Raw genomic sequence first — 26510 nt, 5'->3', positions numbered from 1 at the left:
GCCACAGGACAGGGACTGGATCAGGGGGCCTGGGAAGAGGCCACGGGACTGGGGCTGGGTCAGGAGGTCTGGGGAGAAGCCACAGGACAGGGACTGGGTCAGGGGGCCTGGGAAGAGGCCACAGGACGGGAACAGGGTCAGAAGCCCTGGGAGGAGGCCACAAGACAGGGACCGGGTCAGGAGGCCTGGGAGGAGGCCACAGGATAGAGGCCGGCTTTGGTGGCCTGGGAGGTGGTGCCAAGGAGGACCTCTGAGGCGGAGCCGAGGGAGGCGATGGCTCAGAAGGCCCAGAAGGCGGAGCTGAGGGAGGCTCAGGAGGTGGAACCGAAGGAGGCTCAGGAGGCGGAGCCGGGGTAGGCGGCGCCGTGGGAGGCTCTAGAAGCGGAGACCAGGAAGACTCTGGAGTCTCTGGGGGCAGAGACGTAGGAGGCTCTGAGGGTGGAGCCGTCGAAGGCTTGAGTGGCTTGAGAGGCGGTGCCGGAGGACGCTCGGGAGGCGGAGCCATAGGAGGCTCGGGAGGCTCTGAGGGCGGAGCCGTCGAAGGCTTGAGTGGATCGAGAGGTGGAGCCATAGGAGGCTCTGGAGGCGGAGCCGTAGGAGGCTCTGGGGGCGGAGCCGCAGGAGGCCCCGGAGGCGGAGCTGCAGGAGGCTCGAGAGGCTCTGGGGGCGGAGCCATAGGAGGCTCAAGAGGCTCTGGGGGCGGAGCCGTAGGAGACTCGGGGGGCGGAGTCCTGGAAGGCTCGAGAGGCGGAGCCCTGGGTGGCTCGAGAGGCCTGGAAGGCGGAGCCCTGGATGGCTCGAGAGGTTCGAGAGGCGGAGCCCTGGGAGGCTCGAGAGGCTTGAGAGGCGGAGCCCTGGGAGGCTCGAGAGGCTTGAGGGGCAGAGCCCTGGGAGGCTCGAGAGGCTTGAGGGGCAGAGCCCTGGGAGGCTCGAGAGGCTTGAGGGGCAGAGCCCTGGTAGGCTCGAGAGGCTTGAGGGGCGGAGCCCTGGCAGACTCGAGAGGCTTGAGGGGCAGAGGCCTGGCAGGCTCGAGAGGCTTGAGGGGTGGAGCCCTGGCAGGCTCGAGAGGCTTGAGGGGCGGAGCCCTGGCAGGCTCGAGAGGCGGAGCCCTGGCAGGCTCGGGAGGCGGAGCTCTGGGAAGCTCAGGGGGCGGAGCTCTGGAAAGCCTGGGAGGCTTGAGAGACGGAGCCCTGGAAGACTCGAGAGGCTTGAGAGGCGGAGCTCTGGGAAGCTCGGAGGGCGGAGCTCTGGAAAGCTTGGGAGGCTTGAGAGGTGGAGCCCTGGAAGGCTCGAGGGGCTTGAGGGGCGGAGCCCTGGAAGGCTCGAGGGGCTTGAGAGGCGGAGCCCTAGAAGGCCCGAGAGGCTTGAGAGGCGGAGCTCGGGGAAGCTCGGAGGGCGGAGCTCTGGAAAGCTCGGGAATCTCGGACGGCGGAGCTCTGGAAAGCTCGGGAAACTCGGATGGCGGAGCTCTGGAAAGCTCAGGAGGAGGAACCCTGGGTGACTCGAGAGGTGCTGGCTCTTGGACGATCGAGGCTTCTGGTGCTGGCTCTTGGACGGTCATGGCTACTGGCACTGGCTCTTGGACGGTCTTGGCTACTGGCACTGGCTCTTGGACGGTCATGGCTACTGGCACTGGCTCGTGGACGGTCATGGCTACTGGCACTGGCTCTTGGACGGTCATGGCTTTAGGCACTGGCTCTTGGACGGTCACGGCTACTGGCTCTGGCTCTTGGATGGTCATGGCTACTGGCACTGGCTCTTGGACGGTCATGGCTACTGGCACTGGCTCTGTGACAGTCATGGCTACAGGCGCTGGCTCTGGGACGGTCGAGGCTACAGGCGCTGGCTCAGGGACGGTCGAGGCTACAGGCGCTGGCTCAGGGACGGTTGAGAGGTGGCTCAGGGACGGTCGAGGCTACAGGCACTGGCTCAGGGACGGTCGAGGCTACAGGCACTGGCTCAGGGACGGTCGAGGCTAGCGGCACTGGCTCACTGACGTCTGAGGCTAACGGCACTGGCTCACTGACGTCTGAGGCTAACGGCACTGGCTCACTGACGTCTGAGGCTACTGGCTCTGGCTGGGTTACTGTGGTATGTGCCGGCTTAGGTTCGCCGGGCGCTGAGGGCAGAGTCAAGGGGGGTTTATGGCATGGGGCTGTGGCAGGCGGAGGCTGGAGCACAGAGACCACTCCCTTTCTCCTCTTCCTCCGGACTGATGCGACTGGGGAGGCTGGGATGCTGTTCCTGGTCAGCGTGGGTTCAGGCTCGCTGGCCATGGTTGACGACGACTCAGGCTTGCTGATGGTAGAGGACGTAGGCGCTGGTTCGCTCACTGTGACATACGTGGCCTCTGGCTCGCTCACTGTGACATGCGTGGCTGCTGGCTCGCTCACTGTGACATGCGTGGCCGCTGGCTCGCTCACTGTGACAGGCGTGGGTTCTGGCTCGCAGACCGGGGCAGGCGTGGGCTCTGGCTTGCAGACTGGGGTAGGTGTGACAGGGGGAGCCCCGGACAGCTGAAGGGTCTCCACAGTGGGTGGAGGGGTAGGGTCCTCCTCCACGACGCCCACGGTGAGCTGTGAGCCGCAAACTAGTAGGGTCGTCTCCAGGAAGTCGCAGAGCGTCCAGCCGTGCGTTGCCTGTGGCAACCGCTCCCTCAGCGCCGCGTTCAGATTGCCCCTAAAGAAGGCCACCAAGGCTGAGTCCGGGAAGTCTGAGACACTCGCCAGGTTCAGGAAATCGTGGATGTGGTCTTCAATGGGGCGGTCCTCTTGCTTTAAGCAGAGCAGATGGTAGTTCGCACGTTGGACTGCTGGATCCATGGGTGGGTCGATCGTTCTGTAACGCTTGAGTAACGAGGCAGACGAGGAAATGCGGATCCAAACGCAGCTTGAACTTTATTAGACGAACCAAAACAGGAAAACACAAAGGAACAACCCACGATGGGGAAATTAAACATAAAATAGTAAACTACACACGACGTGAGCAAAACAGGGGACTCGAGGAGGAAACACACACTGGGTTGACATCAAACAACGATCGACGAAGACTGAACAAAGAAACAGGGTATAAATACATAAACAACGGGAAAAGGGGCCAATGAACGAACAGAACTCAAACAAGATAATAAGGTAATTAACAGAAGCAAACGGCAAACTAATGAGGGCAGGTGAAAACAATGACAGGGAACACGAACGCTAACAGAGGACTATGGAGTTACATAAGGGACTAAAGTGAAAACTAAGAAGTGCAAAAGTGACAAGATGGAAAACAAGAGGGCAACAGTGAAACAAGACAGGGTAACCATAACAATACTCCATTTAAAACTATTTAAAACAGCATTTTGCTAACACTTTTAATGTAAAACTTTGTATGCAACGTTTTATGACTTCATTAATTGAAAGACTACATTTACACTACACTAAATATTTAAAGTACTTTTTAAAATGAATTTGTCACAGCAGATTAGTTACTAAAAGAGACAACCTAAAATCTTGATTTTGATAAAAACAAAAAAGTCTATGGACACCTTAAGCGTCATCAACCAATTTTTGAGAGTCCTGGTGTAAAAGGAGTACTGCATACTGTATGTTTGTGTATCATGTGTGTTTGTATGTCTCAGTATGCTTCAGTGTGTTGGATTCGTGCCCAGGGTGCTCCACACTAATTTTCCACTCAGCTAAATGTTTGTGGCCCAGTGGGGGGCAGTGGCCCCAAGGTCTTGCCCGCCACGCTGCTGCTCTGCTGGGAATAATTGGGTCAGAGTCACTAAGCTGCGTAATGACACTCCACAAGTCTTTTCCTCCTCCTTCCTCCCTCCCTGTCCTTCTTTCCCTCTATCCCTGCTGTCTCTTTCCTTTTTTCTATCTCCCCCTCTTTCCTTCCATCTCACTTCCTTTCTCTCTCTTTAATGATGGTGACCGATTGGCTCTATTCTCACATGGGACTTCGAGGGTCTGGCTCACAGCATTGCCTCTAAATTTAAACCTGCCGTTTGTCAGTGTGACTGCTCCTTCTTTTGTCAATGCTGTCTCTCCCTCTCTCTCTCGGTTTTAAAATGCACAACATCAAATGAGAGAAGCACACTGCATTTTAAAAGCATCTCATGTGGTCAAGGTTTGACTGTTTAACATCTGCAATTATCCCTGGTCAATGCTGTAATTAATGTTGTGGCCTACAAGAATCTTTCTGAATTGATGAACATTTAAATGTAGACGTATTATGACCAAATCTATTTTTTCACAAGCAACATACACACAGAAGTACACACACAGTATACTGTAAATATAAAGTTTTTTTTTTCCAATGCCCAATTTTTTTAAGGGGGCTTTAAAAGTATGAAATGGGCTTGTTATTTTCATGCAGATTCAGGTATTTACCTCTCGGGTGATTGGCTCAAATACTGCCCATGAGCAAAGATACCAGCATGCTAGTTGGGTTTCGGAATTGCTTGCACCAATCAAGCAACAGCCTTTGAGATGAATGGCAATGCTACTGGATTGATCTCTCCAGGCATAATAGACCACCTCAGTCTGAGTATATAGGTTATAGTTCCAAAATGTTTCCACAGTTCTTCTAATTCCACTTGATTGATGCTCTTTTAAGAATTTCAGGCTTAGCTAAGCAATTGTAGGCCATGCACATGGGACCACTGGGAAGCCATCCCAAAGGGAGACTTGATAACCATCAGGAGGAATCTGTATTTAATTCAAATATGCAGTGACTCATCCATAAGTAATCTTAATGTGTAACTTTACTATGACATGTAGTATGTGAACTGGTTACAATTCAAGTCAATATGCCTTAAGCTGAATTCAGGGATAATGATGTACTGTGGCTGTGCTTTTTATGCTTTATGGAAGTTCAAATAGACGCTTTAAGTGGAATTGGCTGAGGAACAACATGGGTTTCACAGTAACCAGTTCCTCTAAGTTTTTTTTTTCATCTCCTGCTATTAGAGCTACTTCTCAAGTTCTCAAGACTCAGATACTCAGATATACTTTTTTCTATTTCTTTCTCTTTCACTCTCTCTTTGACCCCCTCACTCTTTCTTTCTAGTAGAATTAAATGTTAATTAGTCCAAGATATTGTTATTTCTAAATGCATATAAAACCACTTTTAAAATGGCATCCTCTCACTGTGATATTTTTCAAGTGTCTGGAACTAATAATTTTACTAATTAATATTCAAACCCAATATTTAGAACTGTTAGCACAAATTTTTTCACATGTTTCTGTGGTATACTGGAAAACAATGCTAAGCATTTCATAAGTTTTAAAGGCTTTTATTGGCAAAAACATTCAATATATGCAAAGAGTCAATATTTACAATGTTGACCCTTGTTCTTCATAACCTCTGCAATTCACTCTGGCATGCTGGATATCAGATTCTGGGCCAAATCCTGACTGATGGCGATCCATTCTTGCCTTATTAGTGCTCGGAGTTGATCACAATTTGTGGGCTTCTGCTTGTCCACTCACCTTTTGAGGGTTGACCACAGGTTCTCAATGGGATTAAGATCCAGGGAGTTGCCTGGCCACGGATCCAAAATTTCAGTGTTACGATCTCCGAGCCACTTCATTATCACTCTTGCCTTGTGACATGGTGCTCCATCATGCTGGAAAATGCACGGATCATCACAAAATTGCTCCTGGATTGTTGGGAGAAGTTATTATTGTAGGATGTTTTGATACCATACTTTATTCATGGCAGTTTTTAAGGGCAGAATTGTGAGAGAGCCCACTCCCTTGGATGAAAAGCAACCCCCACACATGGATGGTCTCGGGATGCTCCACTGTTGGCACGACACAGGACTCATGATAGTGTTCACCTTTTCTTCTCCGGACTATCGATTTTCCAGATGTCCCAAACAGTCGGAAGGGGGCTTCATCAGAGAAAATAACTTTGCACCAGTCTTCTGCTGTCCAATCCTTGTACTTCGTGCAGAATTTTAGTCAGTCCTTGATGTTTTTCTTGGAGAGAAGTGGCTTCTTTGCTGCCCTTCTTGACATCAGGCCATTGTCCAAAAGGCTTTGCCTCACTGTGCATGCAGATGCACTCACACCAACCTGCTGCCAATATTGAGCAAGCTCTGCACTGGTGGTGACACGATTCCGTAGGAGAGGAGACAGTCCTGGCGCTTGTTGGACACTGGTATGTCCTGAAGCGTTTTTCACTGCAGTTGAACCTCTCTCCTTGAAGTTCATGATGTTCTGGTAAATGGTTCTTTCAGGTGCAATATTTTTTGCAGCATTTTCCTTGCATGTGAGGCCATTTTGATGTAAAGTGATGATGGTTGCATGTCTTTCTTTAGAGGTAACCACAGCTAACAAGAACACAATTATTGGAATCACTTCTTTCCTACTTTTATAGCAATCAGTCTGCTCTTATAATCCAGTCAGAATGATAGAGTGATTTCACCTGACAAGTACTCGTTCACACTTTCCTAGGTACAGCTATATGATTAGTGAAATGATGTTAGCTGGTCATTTTGTGCCAGGGCCAAAAAACTGTGAAATTTGTTTTTTTGTGATAAAGTAATTTTTTTGGGCTATTTTCAGTTATTTAAAATGCATCTGATCACTCTTCACAATAATAAAACAAAAAATGTAAATCAACAGCACAACAACTGAAGCTGAAAACTTTGCGAAACACAAAATGTATGTCACTGCCAATCATTTTGGCCATGGCTGTACACTTGAAATTGCTACTGTGTTTAAGCCCCGCCTTTTAGGCACAAAGCTGTCTGGTATAAAATCGGGCACGCATTTTTAATCATAAAGTTCCTTAGTTGAGCGAGGCTGCTAAATCCCCCTCGCCTGGCTACAGTTCCGACTTGGGACTTACACCCCCCCTTGTTTCCTGTAGGGGAGGTGTTGCCCTTTCAGCCATCCTTCTTCTGGCCGGCCTTCCCCGCCTCCTGGGAAACGGAGAGAGCCGAAGGAGGACGAGGGGAGAGAGAAAGAGCGAGAGAGAAGATAGAGATTGAGAGAAAAAAGAGCACATCGTTCTCCTGACATGCTGTCGTCGGTCTTCACTCCACAGCCACTCCTCCTATGGCAGACGCCTTGGGAGTCCTTCGTTCCCTGGAAGATGGCAATGGCTCCTCCACTTCTTGGAGTACGGCAGCATTTCCTCCGGCTCCTGGTGGATGGCAACGACTCCTCCATCCCCTTGCAGATGGCAATGAGGAGGCGGAAACCAGTTGAACAGTCAACATAAAACTTTAATAACAAATTGAACTCAAACATAGCATAAACTGCAAAACAAAGACACACACACAGCTTCGTGCATCTATCGTTCTCTCTCTCTCGAACTGGCTTCTCCTGTCCCCTTTATCTCTGTCCTGCTGATTAGTCAACGTGCGTCATCCTGGCCTGGCCATGCCCCCCTCCTCATCACACATTTGTTCTGTGCTATAGAGGATGCACAAAAGGAATTTATGTCTCCAAGCAAAGACTTTCTCACTTGATCGTTGATGTGATTGCCCTGCTTACGAGTCGCAGGGTGCGAATTGCCCAATTGGTGTTAAAGCACGCTCAACTAGAGATATGGCCTCTTCATGGGCATGGACCAATGGTGTCCTTACAAGATAGTTTTCTGTTTTGCAGCAGTCTTCTCAAGGCACATTCACAAGGTTTTACAACCTAGATGTAACATCTCTCTCATCACAAGTCCTCTCTGTCTAGTGTACCTGCTATTTTGTTGGCCAAACATACTTGGCTCCCCGTAATTTTATACAACCGCCTGCATTCATACCATTGTATTTCCCAAAAGTCACAAGCAATTTCATCATAAAAAAAGTACTTCTTGATTGGGTTCGTGAAGGGGTTAAATCAAGGGGTTATTATTTGATTATAGTTAATTTATCCATTCTGAGTGTTCCCCACCTGGCTCAACATGAGGGTCATTCTCTTGCGGCATATTCATGTTTCTTCTCTGGGAGGGTTATGTCTTGTAGTGTAGTGTGATGGGACTCTGTTCTCCATAGCGTCAGCTTAGAGATGCAATGTCAAGTGTACTGAATCGTATGGACACCTATGTAACTCTATGTAAGTCTTTCCCCTTCATCAAAAAAAACATTGAATTGAAATGTAAGAATAAATAAAGTCAGCCGGTATATGTCATTTTCACTAATTAGTTGTTTTTACTTATTTATTTATGTGCCTGTTTTTTAATATATTTATATGTTTATTTATACTGTACTTTCCTCTGCTAGCATGGGTGATGTAATGGAATTTGGGTCAGTGTTTTAGAAAGCAGATAGTGAATGGAGGGTCATGAGGGGAACATGAAAAGCATGTGTGTGCCCACTCCTGCACTCCCGTCTATCTGATCACTTTGATGCAATTTCATTTCCTGTTTATTATTCATCGAAGTTCTGCATTTCTTCATGTTCAGGCTGCATTTACATAACGAGGGAAACAAATTACCCTTTCGTCTTCTAATTGAGCAGTTTACTTTTCTAATGATAAGGTATTAAAACAAACCTCCCGCATGTTGACAGGTGCGCGCGGGATGACTTCTCAAAGAGATCACCAATTTATCTGATGGAATATCATTTGCTGAGGGGACTGAGATCATTTTAATAAACTAATTTGATTAAGCACATGCACACTTGTTTATATAGTTTATGAGGGATAATGTACAGTCAGCCAGTTGTTATCGCAAAATAAACACTGACAGGGTAATCGCAGAGGGGTCTTGTATCACCCTGAATGGGTTTATTTTGCAATAACAACCAGCTGACTTTCCATTATCCCACTTATTACATGGCTACTAAATTAATAAATACATTGACATATAATATTGATTTATCTTTAACTGTTGCATGGTGTTTTTTCAGTGTCTCGCTAATGAGTAGTATTTTTTTATTATTATTATTTGTATTGTTTACATATTATACTATTATACTTTTCAAGATCTCAAACTTGATTCAGAAGAAGATTCAAGTTTAAAATCTCCCATTGAATTTTATAAACCTTTATAAAAGTGCACCATTCAAAATCTGAAATCCGTTTGGTTTTCTTTTATGTATTTATCTATTTGCTTCTATTTGCTTACTATATGGTGATTTGGTTTACTTTTAAGTTTTTTAGTAGTTAAATAGCAACGTTTCATTTTTTGCAGAACCAAAGCATAAAACCTATGATTAATTAAAAATATTCTATGGCTGCCATGCAAATGTAGTTAACAAACACACTCATTATTACTATTATTTTATCCCTAGACTGATACAAATTTTGTAAAGACACACAACACAGAAACGTGTACACACACTGCTGTTTATAAGCTACACTGTAAAAAAAATAAGCCAGTACAACAAAAAAAATCTTAGTACCAATTTCCTTTAGCCTTTTCTTGTTTACTCAACTTTTGTAAATAACAGTTATACTGACTTAAATGAAGTTGTCAGTGATGCAAAAAATATTTAGTTGAGTTAACTTAAGATTGTTAGTTTTCTGAGGTGTAACTATTCTATAACAAATCTTTTTAAGTTGTGCCAATACAAAAGATTTTGTATGTAGAACTCAAATGTCTGAAGTTGAGTGAACAAAAAAAATGCTATTGGAAATTGGTACTAAGTAATAATATGTTACGACTGGAAACTACAATACCATTGCCCAAGTCAAGAACTGAAAACAGTGAGAATGTTAACAAAACATTTATTCCAAAGTGCAATATAAGAATGTTTTCACCAACCTGTTGAAGGCAATTAAATGGCATTTTAATTAGCCATCATCATGACAACATGATGATTAATCCTTTTTGGTCTTTAAATATTTCTCACAGGAAACAAATAAAAAATTTAATAATTGCGCTAACCTGCCAAAGATAGGCATCAATAATGATAGTAGTGCTACCACCATCTCATAAAAAAAAAAAAAATCCTGTGATACCAAATTTTTTACATTCACAAATATTTAAACCAAAGTGATTCAATACTGCAATACAAAAATTAAACGCTTCAGTTAAAGCAGTTTTACAAAACACTGCCACTGAATATGAAATGTGTGTCTAAACAGTAGCATGTAGGAGGAACAAACTTTCAAAATTTGAAGCATGGTCTAAAATAGAAGTGCACCCATCTAAAAAACACTGACACACCTCAACATGAAACATTTAATTTGACTGAACAGTATATCAACGGATATCAAGTAAACAAATAAGCATTTCACTTTAAAGGGAATTCAAGACCAAGTCTTAAAAATTCAAAATGCACCAGTACCACAATATACAGCGACATAAAAACAAAAACATTATTATGCCAAAGGTACCCACCAACCATAAAAGCATCTGAAAATATTCAAAGCATCTTAAACTGCTCTATACAGTGAAAATCTTATTCTTCAGGGACTGAACTCTGTTGGTGCACTTTTCTCCCAATCCCACAAAGATGTTCTGCACTGCCTCAAATGTGTATTTTAGTCCTTTTGGATACTCAATATTTAGCGCATAGAGAAGTCCAAAGAGTACCATGAAAGCAGTGGGAAAGTCAGATAGGTCCTCCATGACCACAGTTTCCTCCAGGATGATGCTGAAGTTAAGACATCTCTTTGTTGCCTGCGAGATGTCATCCTCCATAACTTCAAGGATGCCCAGTTTCACTCCTCTTGCATAAGTCTCCTCTAAATCAGTGTCCTAAGAAATATATACATTTAATGAAAAAAGGTTGTTCAGAAGTTTAAATAGAAAATTCAATGCTCAAATAAACTCTTGCAAACAAAACATGGCACATTGTGCTAACCTGATGTAAACACGATGAAAACGAGCCACATGAAAACCATGTCAGCACCTTTATTAAATATAACCACACATTTCATAAAAGAATTGTGATCAATGAAAATATGAGCTGAAAATTTAAAACCTACCAGACAAGTCTTGGATATTGCATCACGCTCCCTGAGGTACAAGGGGAGTCCCCGTAGAGCCGTAGTGTATCTGTGTGACAGGATGTTTGTTGTCTGTAGGAGGAAAATAAATCATTTTAATTACGATTTACTTCTTCATGATTCCTTGCAGTAAATGTATTAGGATGGGCAAAGTGTCAGAAATGAAGGGGGACTCAGGGCAAAAATTCCACAAAAACTGACAACAAAAAGCTTAAAACAAATTTAATGTAGGGACAATTATATATATTCCCTATTTTAATGAATAATCTTTTGTATATACAGATACAACCACTTATTCCAAGGGATTCATATGTATATGAATCATACCTGCTCATCAAAATGGTCCAGGATAATTTTCATCTCATCTGCAAGGTCTTTACTCTTTGCTCGATACATTTTGATGAGGGCATTGCTATGTTTGTTCAGAGATGTCATGAAAGCCGTTTTGAGGTCCACACAAGTGATCCTTTGAAACTCTGCAGCAAAGCTGAGGGAGTGAACGAGAAAAAAAATATCTGCGAACATTTAAGTCTATAAAGAATCATAACAAAATTATGTAGACAAAATGTAACTTACTTGCTCCTGCAAAAAGAGGCCAGGCCATCTTTCTTTGATGACAGAGACCAAGGGCTGCTCATTGACTATTTCTTTTCTTCTAAGAGGGAATGTGGTTTCCATTTTGGTGTTCAGTATTGTAATGTCCATGTTCCTTTTTTTACTTCAAGCTCAAGATGTTCCCTTTCATTTTCCAATGCAGCATCATCCAAACCAACAGGATTGTCTGGGAGAAAGTTGATTTCTGATCTTCTTGGTTTCTTCTGGGGAACTCTTGAACCATCATCTCTTCTATTGTCAAGCTCACTACATCCAGTATTGCGTAATTTTTGTCTGTAATTTCCCATTTTAAATTGAAAGCGCAGACACACTCAGAGTACAGGCACAATAATGGTACACGTCGGCCTGGGTGCCAATGCTTGAGCCTGCAGTGTCTCAGCAGCAGATTTTGACTGTCACAGGTGTATTTACAGTACCTACACTGCATGAAGTGTGCTCTCAATGGAGATCTGTAAAACAAAATACACAAATGTGAATGACCAGGTTCATTAAAAGGCAAATTAATGAATGAACAATTAAATAAACCATGAATTTTTTTTGTATGGCAACTGCTGCACAGATTTGAAAATCCCCTATATTATCAATAATCATTATCTCCTCAGAATATTATATAAAGCAATCTTTCTACTGTTGGGCCTCCTCAGTACAGTATTAACCGATGGAAGGCTTTCAGATGAGCTAATCTGGCTAACGAGGCTGCAGCAGAATCATATGCACGACTTCCAACGCAATTTAATTGTGCAGCAAAAGCCATCGCAACAAAAGACAAAAACGTATTTATTTTATAAAACAGGATTTAAAAATACAGTTAGATTTAAACATTCAGGAATGTTGATAATTTACAAAGAAAAGGTAGAAGTGTCTATTTTTCCTAATTAACCAATATCGACTAATTTAGGAAAAATGTGACTCAAAGAATGAACATTGATCATCAAAAACCAAATAAACGTACTCACCATAAAGATTCCTCTGGATAATCGCCCACGTGCTGTCTCTTCTTTCTTAAGTATTCTTCTTCGGCAGTTTGCTGAACAGTTGTTTCTCCCGCATTAAAAAGTTGACGTTGACGCGCAGCAAGAATGCGCAACGGTCAAAATACTGAGGGCGTGGTTTAGCGCTTGAGAAAATGATGCAGTCGTTCATCAGAAAACATGCTGATATTTTTTTTAATGTTTGGTTTATTTAAATATAACAATGCAATAAAGTCCCCACGTGCTAATTGTGTTCTGTTTTGAGAGCAATGGCGCTCACTTCTGTTGTTAACAAAACTTCACAGTAAAAATCTTCCTGATTTCGGCCATATGGTTGAACCCTGGAACATAATTTGGCCGAAATCAGGAAGATTTTTTACGTATAATGCCGTGCACTACTACTACTACTACTTGTAATTTCACCATAATAATACATTATTATGGTGAAATTACATTATTATACAATTATGCAGTAGGCCTATGCATGTTTTAATTATTATTATTATTAATAATAATTAAAATAAGTTCTAAATTATACTTAAGTTCTTTTAAAAATCCCTAAAAACATTTTTCTTCATTGTCCCGTAAACAAATGGTTGCATTTTATTCCAAAATTAGCATTTTATTATATGGGAGGGCAGATTCTAAATGAAACTGACTTAACTCAAATTAATAAGTTGGCAGAACTTTTTTGAATGGACTTATGAAGCTTTGTTCACAAAACTCATCTTTTTAAGTTTATGGAAAAAAACTTGGTTTATGTTGAATAAGTGTATTAAAAATAGTTGTACTGACTTTTTCATGGATTTTTGCTGAGCCAACACAACAAAACTAGTCATTTAAACTTTTTTCAAGTTGGGTTTTTTACAGTGTACAGCTGATATTTTACTCCTGGTCAATATTGCGGTGAAGGCTAATAAATGTCTTCTTTACAGTGTGCTCAGGCCACAGGCAGGCATCTCATTTATAACCCTTTTAAATAGAATTAAAAATACTCCTCTTACAAGCAGCACTGACATGTCAATGCCCCTGTAATCTATTAAATTATGAACAGACAACCTTCATCTGCCTCCTATTGGTGAAAAACGGTAACGTCTGTGTGTAAACTGGCTTTTCTGCCTTCAAGTTTTCCTGTTGTAATGGGTGTGGAAAGAGAGAGGCTGAGAGAGTTGTTAATTGTGACTGTATGTGATATTTTATTAAAGGTCTTTGACAAGGACGTCGTACAGCATATACTGAGCCTTGCCATATCATACAGAGATACATGATACAGTTTGTCTCCCCACAGCACTCTTCGTGTGACTGTTACTCTCTCTCTCTCTTTCTTACTCACACTTTTTCTTAGTTTATACTGTTTCACCACCCAAAGCTTCTACCTAGTGTTAGTGTGTGCATGTGTTTGAACACGTAGTGTATGGCATGCTTATTAAATCTGCAGCAGGAAGGGGATTCAGGCTGAATGATTGGAGCTTCAAAGGAGGCCATTCTGATTAAACAAGCCTTAGACCTGCTTAGCACAGAGGCACACAGAAAGAGGATGATTGTTGCCATTTAAATCTCCTTCGTTTCCTTTCATTCTCCAGAAGATTATTCCCCTTTTCCCATTCTGTTTGCCGAGTTCTCCACGTTAGGCTTCTTAACTTTTCAATTCATTCACTGTCCTACCTTTGTCTCTCTACCTCTTTTCTCTACTGGAGAGGTATTACCCTGTCACAACTGTCATCCATTATAAACATTTCTGCCCCTCGTAAGGACTCAGCTTTGTGGTGATTCGTAGTTAATTGCTTCAGATATTTGAATAAAGCCAATCTGGATTAGTCAGGGGAATGGAAGACTGAGAAACCCGGCCATGCCACACTATTTTCCTCACTATTTTACTACCGACAGGTAACATTTTAAGTGTTTTAATTTAAGACTCAACAGTGTTCTTTGGTGTGTGGTTATTTCTTTCTTACAATTACAAACAGCAATTTCTTGGGCCTCTCACCATGCACTCTTAAAAATAAAAGTTCTTCAAAGCCTTCAAAGGAGTGGTGGTGGCATAGTGGACTAAAGAAATGAACCGGTAAGCAGAAGGTTGTAGGTTCGATCCCCACAGCCACCACCATTGTGTCCTTGAGCAAGGCATTTAACTCCAGGTTGCTCTGGGGGGATTGTCCCTGCAATAGGGGCACTGTAAGTCGCTTTAGATAAAAGCTTCTGCCAAATGCATAAATGTAAAAGAACTCAAATCTGTAGTTAAAAACAGTTTTAAACATGCGTAACCATTGGACTGTATTTTGAGCTGTAATCTGATGTGTCTGGATTAGATGTTACAGTGTAAGGGTGATCTTCTGATCAGCCATAGTGTTGTGAACAGATCAGGGTGGAGGGTGTTTGGATCTAAAATGAGGGTCTCTGAGCTCTGATTCTCTCCACCTGCAGAATCTGGGCCTGATGAATATGCTTAATTAAGGGTAGAACACAAAGCTGGCTTGTCCCTTGCCCTTTTGGGGCTGCTTTGCTTCCACGAATAGAGTCACTGTTGTTTCAGCACCGCAGAGAGTACAGAAACTGGATAGTCACCACAACTAACTGGTCTGTATCTATTTTATTATTTTCCACCTCCCACTCCTGAAATATGAAACAGAAATATAATGTGTGGATTTGGACTAGTAACCAAGCTTGTGTTCTGTTTCCTTCATGCTGTGCTAGTCACAAATGGGAGATGGTTTGATGCATTTGTGCAGATGTTTTTTCATTCTTTCACTGGCTGTCTTTCTCTACTCCTCAGATGCTCACGTGATTATTATTTTTTTCTCATTTTTGTTTTCCAGGTGCACCAGGAAGGAAAAGTGTGAGCGGTCATCTGAGCCTCGACGTTTTGCCTCAGCTACAAAGCAGTGTGTGAGGCTCAGCGTTCACCCTAACAACATCTCTGTGTCCCAATTCAGTGTCATGGTGAGCACTTCTACATTCATTACATATGGATGGAAGGGTAGGTAGGTAGGTAGGTAGGTAGATAGATAGATAGATAGATAGATAGATAGATAGATAGATAGATAGATAGATAGATAGATAGATAGATAGATAGATAGATAGATAGATAGATAGATAGATAGAAACATATTTTTATTGTGCTTGTTCGTGTGTGTTCGTGTGTGTTTGTGTGTGTATGTGTGTGTGTGTGTGTGTGTGTGTGTGTGATCCATTAAGGCAGGCCATGGTTTCAGGCCTTATCCTGATGTAATCCAGCACCACCTCTGAGCCTTTATATCAGATTAATTCCTCTGCTACAATCTAGCCTTTCAGTTGATTCAGGATCTGTATTCTGGACCCAAAATCAAAACCTCACTACTACAAATACCCCATTATCACTGGTATTAAGATGTGTTTTTGCTGATCAGTTCACATGTGGTCAGCTCTAAATACAGGTCTAAACAGGGTCTAAAACATTTTGTGATCAGATCATAAAAACCTTTGGCATTGTTCTAACTGTGAACTTTAAGCATGCAATGAGTATGTAAATTAATTCCACACAGAGAAGGGAGGGCTGACCACACTGTGTCCTCTCCACTCTGATGTCAGCAGCCATGCAGTCAGCAGTCATATACCTGAAACAGGAAGCTGCCAAACTGAAATCTCCTCATCAGGAAGGTATAAAACTATCCTCCGGATGACCGCACCTTTGTCCTGAGTCACGGAAGAATACATTAAAAGGATACACTTCTAAAACACCTGTTCTGGTCTCACTCTATAAGAGAGAGGGAATAACAGAATAATAATCAACCTTCTGAATTCCCAGTTGTTCGAGTTTGGGAGCAATAACAGAATGATAAAGAACACTCTGAATCTCTGGCCTGAGTGGTAGATGTAGTAACAGAATGCAAACCATACAGCATGCTATGTCTCACTCCATGAGAGAGAGGATAACTGATCATCCAGATAACTTAGTCTCCATCCGAGAGACAGAAGAAGATCAACCAAGTACCAAGTCTCACAACAAAAGTCTATTGCAATGGTAAGTTCAGAATCCTTATACCAAGGAGATAATTACAGCGACAAGGTTTAGCTCTGTCGAGCAAACCGTCTCTTCGAGTTTTGTGCATCTGCTTGTTCCAGGTGATGAATCATGCACCGATATAAGGGCTGTATATCTGCATGTTCCAGATTGCAAGAACCCTCTTGTTGCTTCCAGGAGATCAGCATTTCTCAGCTCCTTCGTGTTCAAGGCTGTTGAAAAGGAATCCAGCTCCTTCCCCACTGTAGTGTGGCCCTGAGCCACAGTGGAAGACGTCACCATCATCAAACTCATCGATCGATCAAGGAGAATGTGAATATCACTACTAAACCTCTTCAGAAACCTTGGCGTTAGTGTATACTATCAGTTTATGATTTTCAAATGTTCTTTAGATGTATCAAATACAAAAGTGTATCAAATGTCTTGCAAATAATCTTTCCTTTCTACATTTATTTGTTTCAATGTAAATAAGGTTTTCACCTTATTAATTAACAGAGAAACTGCAATTTATCTTTCCGTAAGATAATAGACATACTTTACCATTGCTACATCAAATTCAACCACTTACATCATCCTATGTACTTTATTTACCTATTCATTTATTTTATCTTTTAGCATATTAGTACCATTACGTAGTTTTTATTTATTAAAAAGTTATTCGTAGTTATTCTTGTTCATCTTTTTGTAAATAAAATTTGTATGATCCTTGTGTTGATGATACAGAAGAGCTCTAAAGTGTTAAGCTGCTCTCAAATCCTTCAGATTATTATGACCAAGTCCCTCCAATTTACATAATTGTTATTTATTTAATTGTCCATTTGGATCATTCTTTTACTGTTAAGGTAAACAGTAGATGGTGCCCTGAGGATGGAGGGAGGGTTCTGTCTGATATTAATAATCACACACACATACTGTTGCAATGAAGGATGTCACAGGAGCAGGATCTAAACGTCTTTAAAAACAATAAAACAGAATACAGGGTAGGATAAACATGGAAACAGGGCAAGACAGGAAACCAGGAAGTAAAACAAATGTGAACAAAAAGGACTGGAACTGATGCATGAACAGGGGAGAAACATTAACTGACAAATGGGAACAGTCATCAGGACAATATATACACAAGGGATAATTAAGTAAATGAAACCCAGTTAAAAACAATAGGGAACAGCTGGAAGTAATCAGAGCAAGGGATCATGGGAAGTGTAGTCCGGGGGGAACAGACGACAGAGGCAAAACACAAGGCAGACAACAGTGAATCATAACACATACACCTTAAGTGAAGTGTGATCAAAAATCACCACATCCTTTGGGGTCTTGTGTGAGGCCCAGTTCATTTAAATTGGTGCCAGGGTGATTCTCACTACAACACAGTGCTGACCGCACAGAGAAATGCCAGTATCTGAGTTTATTTTCATAACCCACTTCCTTATTATTGAACTTTAATGAAGGATGCCAATCAACTGCTGCACTTAAAGAGTTTAAACTTTTAAATGGAATTAACCATCTGATCGGAAAATTCACAAAGTGGATACATACACAAACATGAGAACTTCATCAGTGTGATGACATACAGGGACTTATGAATAGCATGGACATCTGCAGCTCAGGTTAATACAGTTAATCCACTAAAATAATGGACAATTCTGCTCGAAATGTTGCTTTTGTGCTTAGATAAAATTTCAAATGTGTCTGGGAGAAATGGCGCATGTTTTAAAAAAAAAAATGTGCTCTTTCTTTGTCTTTTCTGACTTTGTTGCACTTTAATGTCATGCAGTAACACACTGACTTTGTAACACATTGATTAATGTATGTCATCAGGAAACAGAGTCCCTCTCCTCCAAATCCGATCACAAGTGATCACAGGAGGTGCATTTTAGCAACCAGGTGTAAACAGTGATGTGTCTCACCTGACCATGTGATCGGATCACCCGAGATGCATCTTAATACCTGGTGTAAATGGGGTCTAAACGAGAGCTTAAAACACTGTCTGATTTCGGCTTTAAATTGTGTCCTAACAAGGCACAACATAATAAAGCATCTAAATCATAAAAACGATCTCTTCCATGTAAATTAAATATGAAATATGTTCTGATTGGCCGTTATTGTGCCATGTCGTGCAGCACAGTCGCTTTCTGGACAGACAAATTACTTTCCGTCACCGATTAAGACAAAGTGTTAGACAATGTTTTCAATAAAAAAGAAAAAAAATATTTTGTCATTTATAATATTATACATCCACATCCACATTTATCCACATAAATATTATATATTATAACAGTATTCTGTCTATAAGATATACTTTTTATTAAAGGACTGGTCATAAATTTACCCATACAGTATTAGAAAGAGAATTTTAACCTTTTCCCTGCAAACTGAAATTACCCAGAGGAAAACATCTGTAATCCAATAGACTGCAAAATGTATGAAGAAACACATGACAGACGTGCATGCCAGTTCTTGACCTTTTTTCATTATTACATATTTTTTCGAGGAGATAAGCACAAGCTTCTTTATTTGGTCAGCAGGGAGCATTTAGGAATTGAAGCAGTTTCTCATCAAAAAGAACATCTTTAAATAATGAAAAGTAGACTATTTCATGTTTGTGCTATACATTTCACTTTATTTATTTTTACTGCTCATACTATGTATAAATCCTAATTTAAATCATCATGTTCAAAGTCCTGCATGGAGTTACCTAAGAATATTCTTTTAGATAATATATAGGCTCTGGTAAGCAGAGCTTTGCACATTTTTAGCATTATCCTCAAGTTGGATTACAGTTACAAGGTACTTGTTTACAGAAAATATAAATCACGACTGGAATCGACCCTATAGGTGCACTCAGAATTCATTTAAATGTAGTTTGCTTTCATCCATGTGATTTTTAAAGTCCGACAAGGGGACAATAGGTAGAATCATGTCGCTCTCATGGTCTCTGAGGGTACAGCGACAGCTCTGTTTCCCTCTACTCACGAATCCTGAAGCATAATTAGAAACCCGCATCAGCATCTGAAGTCTACGAGAGTCTACTGTCTTGATGCATTCTTCTGTTGAGGCAGGAGGTAATCAAGAAAGCCATATTCCTCGTGCCAAACCCTTTGCTGCAAGAGGCCTTTTTTGTTTGTTTGTGGGGTCCCTCTCTTCGCTCAATAGGATGATTTTCATATTTATCAAGGCCGGTGAGGGTTTGTTCACCACTGCTTGAAATGTAATTCTCTTTGCATTCCTCTTTTAAAGGAAAAATAAATTAAACCCCAGAGTGGCGCCACCATCCACTGGTGCATCCTGAACTTTAATGGGAAAGCAGCAAACAGCAAAGGAGGGAGCGAGATGGGGAAAGAGTGTCTATGCTACATGTTCCTGTCTTTTCATTAAACAACAATCTAAAAACAGCCCTGGTCAGCCTTTTTTTTAAGTAAAGGGTGTTTCAGCTCATACCACAAATGTAATGCTGTAATGCTTACAGAGCATTACTGCACACCTCCCCAAAAAGCCCCCAAACAAACTCTGTCAAACTGAGAGACAGCCGCGGTGGGAATTTTAAACAGAGAAAGTCTGTCAAACAGCTTCATCGCTCTCTCTATCTGCAATATCTTTCTCTCTTGCTATCTATGTTATAATACCATATCAGTCAACCTTTTAATCTTTATTTTTTACTTTTCATCCTTCTTTCTTTCCCTCATTACTTCCTGCTTTTCTGCCTACCTTCCTTTCTTCTCTTTTGCTCACTTCACTCGGGTGTCAGGCTTGGAGCCAGAGGGCATTGTGGGTAACAGAGATGGAGAGGACACAGCAAGAACGAGAGAGCAGCGGCTCTCCATATGAGTCATAAAGAAGAAAGAGAGTGAAAAGTCACACCCCATAGCCCACTCTCTCTCATTCTGTACACTTCTCCCTCAATTTCTCTCCCTCTTGTGTTCGGTAAAAAATACAGGCTGACTGATGAAAATTTAGGAGATACGTGTCCTCTGGTTCAATGGCCTGATTTCGGTGTGCTGTTGGCCGCATGTCTTCTGGGATATTTATGGAATGGCCATGTGTGTTTTCTGGGATTTCTGGGATTTCTTGAGAGAAAATTTCTTGTCTGGGGATGGTTAGAGATTTCACATGTGTGGAGTCTGCAGACTTCTTGCGCTCTCTCAAGAATTTAAAATCACTGATATGAGGAAATATCCTCGTTACTGCAGTTTTAGGGGCAGCAGGATGACAGTCTAGACATAAGAAGTTTTAGTGTACAAAGTATGTCATCTCTAGTTCCCTATGTCTTCTATTTAGAATAGAAAGTATATCAGTAATGAACATATCCTATTTATATCTATCTTTAACTTCAGGTTGTCTCTCCTTTCCCCTCAACAGCTCATTCTGGAGGCCCATAATGTGCCAGAACTTTCTGCAGGGGTCAACTGCACTTTTGAAGACCTAGCAGAGATGGACGGTCTGGTTGAGGGAAATCGCATCACCTGCAGCTCTCCTGCTGAGAAGGAGGTCCCACGAATCATCGTAGACCAAGGTGTGAAATTCACTGCCACTTAAAAAATCATACATGCTGTTTGGGCAACACATTGCCACCGCGCGGTCAAGTTGAACATACATAACATGCATTCTTGCATTACTGTGGCAGTAACAAGCATCAGTACTCAAGGGTTTTTTTGAGTTACCTTCAAATGTCTGTTCCATTTACCACATTTTTTATTATTAAGGTGCTATAAATATATTGACTTTACCTTACTTGCTCAGCAATAATCTCTTCAAACTGTTGCGCCACCATCACAGTAGTTGACTTGAAAGAGAAAACTTACTGTAGAAGCGGACGTATCACATTTTCGCTGTACCCCCTTGTGGCAACTTCAAGAATACAACATATACTTGCATTGCTTTATTAATTGCAGTCTGATCAATTTTGGAACGCAACTAATCAAACTATATTGAGCTTGTGCAGCTAGAAGCATCTGCGTTCACGTACTTGCATAGAATATGTTATGGCCTTCAGACTGAGACTGAGACTGAGATTTAGACTTAGATTAGATGGAATGGTAATTAGAATTGCTACAGTAGATGGGTAGATTTGCTCCAGATTCCAAAGAAACTGGTTTTATATAAGGGAGAGAGAGGTAAAAGGAGGCAGACTAAAAAAGAGAGAGAGTGTGAGAGAAATAAACACCTGAGAATAGATAGAAGTTTACATGCTCATTATCTCGCCTGCAGCTGTTGACTTTTGCTGTAGGACGTGTTTTGTAATTGAGTGAATAAAGGTCGCCAAGAGGAAGGCAATTTGGCATTCTGTTTCCCATTCTCCCTCCCTTTTCTCCCCCCTTTTCTCAACCCTTTTCTCCCCCTGTCTCTGTCTCTCTCTCTATCTTTCAGTCTCTCATTCTGAGGCTCTATTGGCAGCGAGATTTAAGAGATTTTTCGAGTAAAGTGATTGGATTGGATCTCCAGAAGTGATGACACTCCTCACTCCATCTGCTGGGGCTGAAAATGTTTTTGACAGCATTCACTACGATAGATAATAGAGAGAAAATATTTTTCAAGAGAGAACACGTTTGTGCTCCTTTTATCTCTCTTTCTCTCTTTCTGTCTTGCTTTCATGTTCGAAATTTCTGTTCTTTTCGCCTCTGTTTTCTTGCCGACGTGGTTGGTTACCCCAGCGTTATTGAAATGAGCACACATCTGGGCAGCTGTCTAGAGACAGGTAATTTTTCATAATATGAAAATGTCTCAAAGTGAAGATAATGAAGATGAAGAAACAGAGGAATAGCCCTCTGAATGTTTTTTGGATGTGAAAAAAAGTTAGAAAAGAATGTAAAAAAAAAAGTAACAAGCCGCCAAACCTCTTTTGATCAACTTCAACAAAGTTCTTTCAGAATGTCTTATAATAAGAGCAGCTGCAAATTAGCTTAATAAGTGGTTGCTGTGCAGTAAAATGGTGGACGTTAAAGTTGTCTGGGTAGATCTGGTGGAAGGTGTGTGAATAATGATGCATGCAAGTCTCATTGGAGATGTGAGCCTAGTCAGGCCACCATGAAATTACAGGTCAGCCCAATCTGCATTGGCCCAGAGATATGAAATACTGCAGTGCAAACACACACTCACACTAGACTAGATACATACACTATTACACACCGAGGGCACACATACATACACACACACTTATGGATACATTCACCATCACTATCACACACGTACAAAGCTAATAGGGAATGTGAGCCTTGGGCTTGAGTCAGTATTTTGAACATTTATTTAACGCTTCATATTGGTATACCAGGGATAAAGGCATATGTTGTTGTGAATTCTGTATAAACACACCTACACCCATAGTTATAGGGAGGAACAGAGTAAAAGATGAAGGAAGAAGGTCATTTATTAGCTTTCTCCCGTATTCCTTACTTGCCTCCATATCATTAGTGTCATGGTAATGGTGAGTGTCCTGAGTGACTCATTAAAGGCGGATACACTATGCAGCTTGTGGCAGGGGGCCTTCACACACATGCAGGCACAAACACACACTTCAGATTTACTTGCCTTCAAGGCATCAAGGTAACATTTAGGTGAGCTAATTAGGACACAATTATCTCATTGTCCGTCACACTTTAGAGTGATTGATGAATGATTTGCTCTTTATTGGAGAAACAGTGCATGATAGGGAGCATGAACAGTGCATGACAGAGAAAAATGCAAAAAAAAAAAAAAAAGAAAATAGAGAGGGACAGGAATACGGAAAAAGCAATTATCTTCTTAGAGAGGGTAGATGTCATGTCCGGCATGTTGAATTAAATATGAGGTTTTCATTAACATTTCCATTAAAGGAGACCTATTATGCCCCTTTTTACAAGATGTAATATAAATTTCAGGTGTCCCCAGAATATGTCTGTGAAGTTTCAGCTCAAAATCACCATGGATCATTTATTATACCATGTTGTAAATGCCTGTTTTTGGGTGGAATCAAAAACATGCTGATTTTGTGTGTGTCTCTTTAAATGCAAATGAGTTCTGTCCATTCTGCATAACACTGCGGCTCATTTTAGCTTATCGCGGCTCTGATGCCGGGAGTACATGAAGACTCTTATGTTCACTTTTACAGCAAACAACAGAACACTTTTGATGCTCATGAAACTGAGACATTATTCTTCCCACTGTATCTGTTCCAGCACAGAAGCAAATGGTGGACTGTGTGTAGATCACTCAGGGGAGGAGGGTGGAGTCCGTCACCAGTCGTGGGCGAGGCCTGCTTTAGAGCAGAAACAAAAACGTTTGGTTACGTATGTAACCTCCGTTCCCCGAGGGAGGGAACGACACGTTGTGTCGGAGAAGGGACACTAGGGGTCTCTCTTGAGCGCCGATATTCACCTCTGACCTATTGAAAAGGGCCAATGAGAGTTGGCAGTCAGTATTTGCATACCCGGCCCCCGCATACGGGTATTTAAGCCGGGCAAATACGGAAGTTTAGTCAGGATTTTTCTGAGGAGCCGAAATGGTCCGCCACAACAGTGGCTCGGTTCAGCGACATGGCGGAGGAAAGACACAACGTGTCGTTCCCTCCCTCGGGGAACGGAGGTTACATACGTAACCAAACGTTCCCCTTCTGTCACTCTCTCCACGTTGTGTCGGAGAAGCGACACTAGGGGACCCATTCCAATCTTGCCATGTGCTGAACCGTGTACGTGAACTGCCGATACAGAGGCGGGCAGGGATTCATCCAGTGCCACGCATCGTCTGTACCTGGCTTCATGTACCCTTCCCCAATGCCCCATACGAACATCGGGATCCTTCTAGTTACCCTGAGAGGGGAACAAGGCAATGTTTGCCAACATGGGAACGGGCCAGCCTGGCTGGGCCTCTTTTCTCTCTATGTTTCTCGCATAGAGCAATCACGGCCGGGGCCCTTACACGCATATAGGGAAGGGGGTCTTACCCAGACCCTGCGGAGACCACACCTGCCCTTTTTCTTGGGGAGGAAAAGTGGTAGACACGTCACACGGCCGTCTTAGGGCTCGTGTGGAAAGTATGGTGCGGTGGTAGATCCAGCCTCGAAGGGGGAGTTGCTACAGCACGGTGACCGGGCAGCTGTAACTGCCTAAGGGAGACACGGGTCCGCTCGTAAGGGGACAGAACCGTGGAAATACACACAGGGGGAGTCCGAGCAGGAGGCCTTACCTGTGGAGCACCTATACCAGTACAGGGTAGCCATCAGGGTACCCGCAGTGGCTTGGGTCGGCGAGTTCCTCCGCTGAACCGCGGACCCGGAGGGCTGGGGAGGAATCGACCAGGGTCCCGACTCGGAGTGGGGCGCCCTGGGAAAAAAGGCGCACTACTTAACCTTGACATCAGGAAAAGAGCGCTGGGCACAAGCGATCCACCCGGCCGGTCAGTCTACGTGTTACCGAGTTCTACGGGCTCGGACCTGACAAAACACTAGACGCAACCGACTCAACGCGGAGGTTGTAAAACCTCGCAAAGGTGTTGGGTGTTGCCCAACCCGCGGCTCTACAGATGTCTGCTAGGGAGGTGCCCTTGGCCAGTGCCCACGAGGACGCAACACCCCTTGTTGAGCGAGCTCGGACCCGCAAGGGTAGGGGCACGGCCTGGGTGTGATAAGCCAGTGTGATGGCATCAACAACCCAGTGGGCGAGCCTCTGTTTGGAGACGGCATTCCCTTTCTGCCGTCCCCCAAAGCAGACAAAGAGCTGCTCAGAGCGTCTAGTGCTCTGTGTGCGGTCCAGGTAAATGCGCAGGGCGCGCACTGGACATAGCAACGAAAGGGCTGGGTCTGCCTCCTCCCAGGGCAGCGCTTGCAGGTTCACTACCTGATCTCGGAATGATGTGGTAGGAACCTTGGGCACATAGCCCGGTTGCAATCTTAGGATCACAGACGTATCTGCCGGACCGAAATCCAGGCAAGTGTCGCTGACAGAGAACGCTTGCAAGTCCCCAACCCTCTTGATAGAGGCGAGCGAAATCAGCAGGGCCGTCTTAAGAGAGAGGGCCCTGAGTCCAATTGATTCAAGTCGGCGAGGTCGGTCGTCTGCGCTAGGGGCACCAAAGGTACGAGTATTTTGGACGTACCCGGCGGGGCCTCGCAGCGGGGTGGAACAGGTAATGCAGCATTGGGTGGCTTCGTCGCGGCCTGAGGCTGAGGTGCTGAGAATAGACTCAAAGCACTTACCTTGCTCCACGCACCCGGCAGGGGGCGGGTTCGTGACTGAGGAGGAGGTCTGATGCTGGCGTCCTCTGGACTCGTCTGAACCGGCCGGCCAGGGGACAGTCGTGGGCAGGCGGAAGGCAGGATCGCCGCGTCCGGTGTACCGGGGCTGTCTTAATCTGAAAGCAGATTGCCATGAGAACGGCATTTGCAGCGTAGCGGCAGGTCTGCGGTGGGGCATGATGCTTGAGAGATGGCCTCCGTCTGCTTCTTCACCGCGGAGAACTGTTGGGCGAAGTCCTCGACGGTGTCGCCGAAAAGGCCAGTCTGAGAGACAGGTGCGTCCAGGAGGCGGTTGTTGTCGGCCTCACGCATCTCGACCAGACTGAGCCAAAGATGGCGTTCCTGGACCACTAGGGTGGCCATCGCCTGTCTGAGTGCCTGCGCTGTGGCCTTCGTCGCTCTCAGGGCGAGGTCGGTCGCTGAGCGCATTTCCTGCAGCACATCAGGATCAGGTCCACCCCCGTGCATGTTTCTGAGTGCTTTGGCCTGGTGGACTTGCAGGAGGGCCATCGCATGCAGGGCGGAGGCAGCGCGTCCAGCCGCACTGTAGGCCTTCGCGTTGAGCGAGGATGTTGTCCTACAGGGCTTGGATGGGAGTACGGGGCGGCCACGCCAGGAGGTAGGGCTACCGGGGCATAGATGGTACGCAACTGCCCTATCGACCTGGGTAATCACCCCATATCCATGGCGCTCTCCGCCGTCGAGGGTGGTGAGAGTGGAGCGGGTGGCACCTAGACGGGCGGAGAGCGGGCTCTCCACGTAGACGCCAGCTCGTCATGCACCTCCGGAAAAACGGGACCGGGGGATGCGAGGCTGCGAACGCGCGCTGC

The 26510-nt window shown here is 43.7% G+C and overlaps 1 protein-coding gene across 2 annotated transcripts in view; it reads left to right on the top strand.

The window, feature by feature from the left end:
• LOC127638792 (plexin-A4) overlaps positions 1-26510 on the top strand; it is a 322817-nt gene that overhangs the window by 225539 nt on the left and 70768 nt on the right. For both annotated transcript variants that reach the window (XM_052120525.1, XM_052120526.1), the window contains 2 exons: positions 15295-15418; positions 20835-20988. In XM_052120525.1, the coding sequence (XP_051976485.1) occupies positions 15295-15418; positions 20835-20988 (278 nt within the window). The remainder of the gene's footprint in view (positions 1-15294; positions 15419-20834; positions 20989-26510) is intronic.

Source organism: Xyrauchen texanus, chromosome 47 (assembly GCF_025860055.1).
Source record: "Xyrauchen texanus isolate HMW12.3.18 chromosome 47, RBS_HiC_50CHRs, whole genome shotgun sequence".
In the NCBI taxonomy this organism is placed as follows: Eukaryota; Metazoa; Chordata; class Actinopteri; order Cypriniformes; family Catostomidae; genus Xyrauchen; species Xyrauchen texanus.
This window is presented reverse-complemented; position numbering and strand designations above follow the sequence as displayed.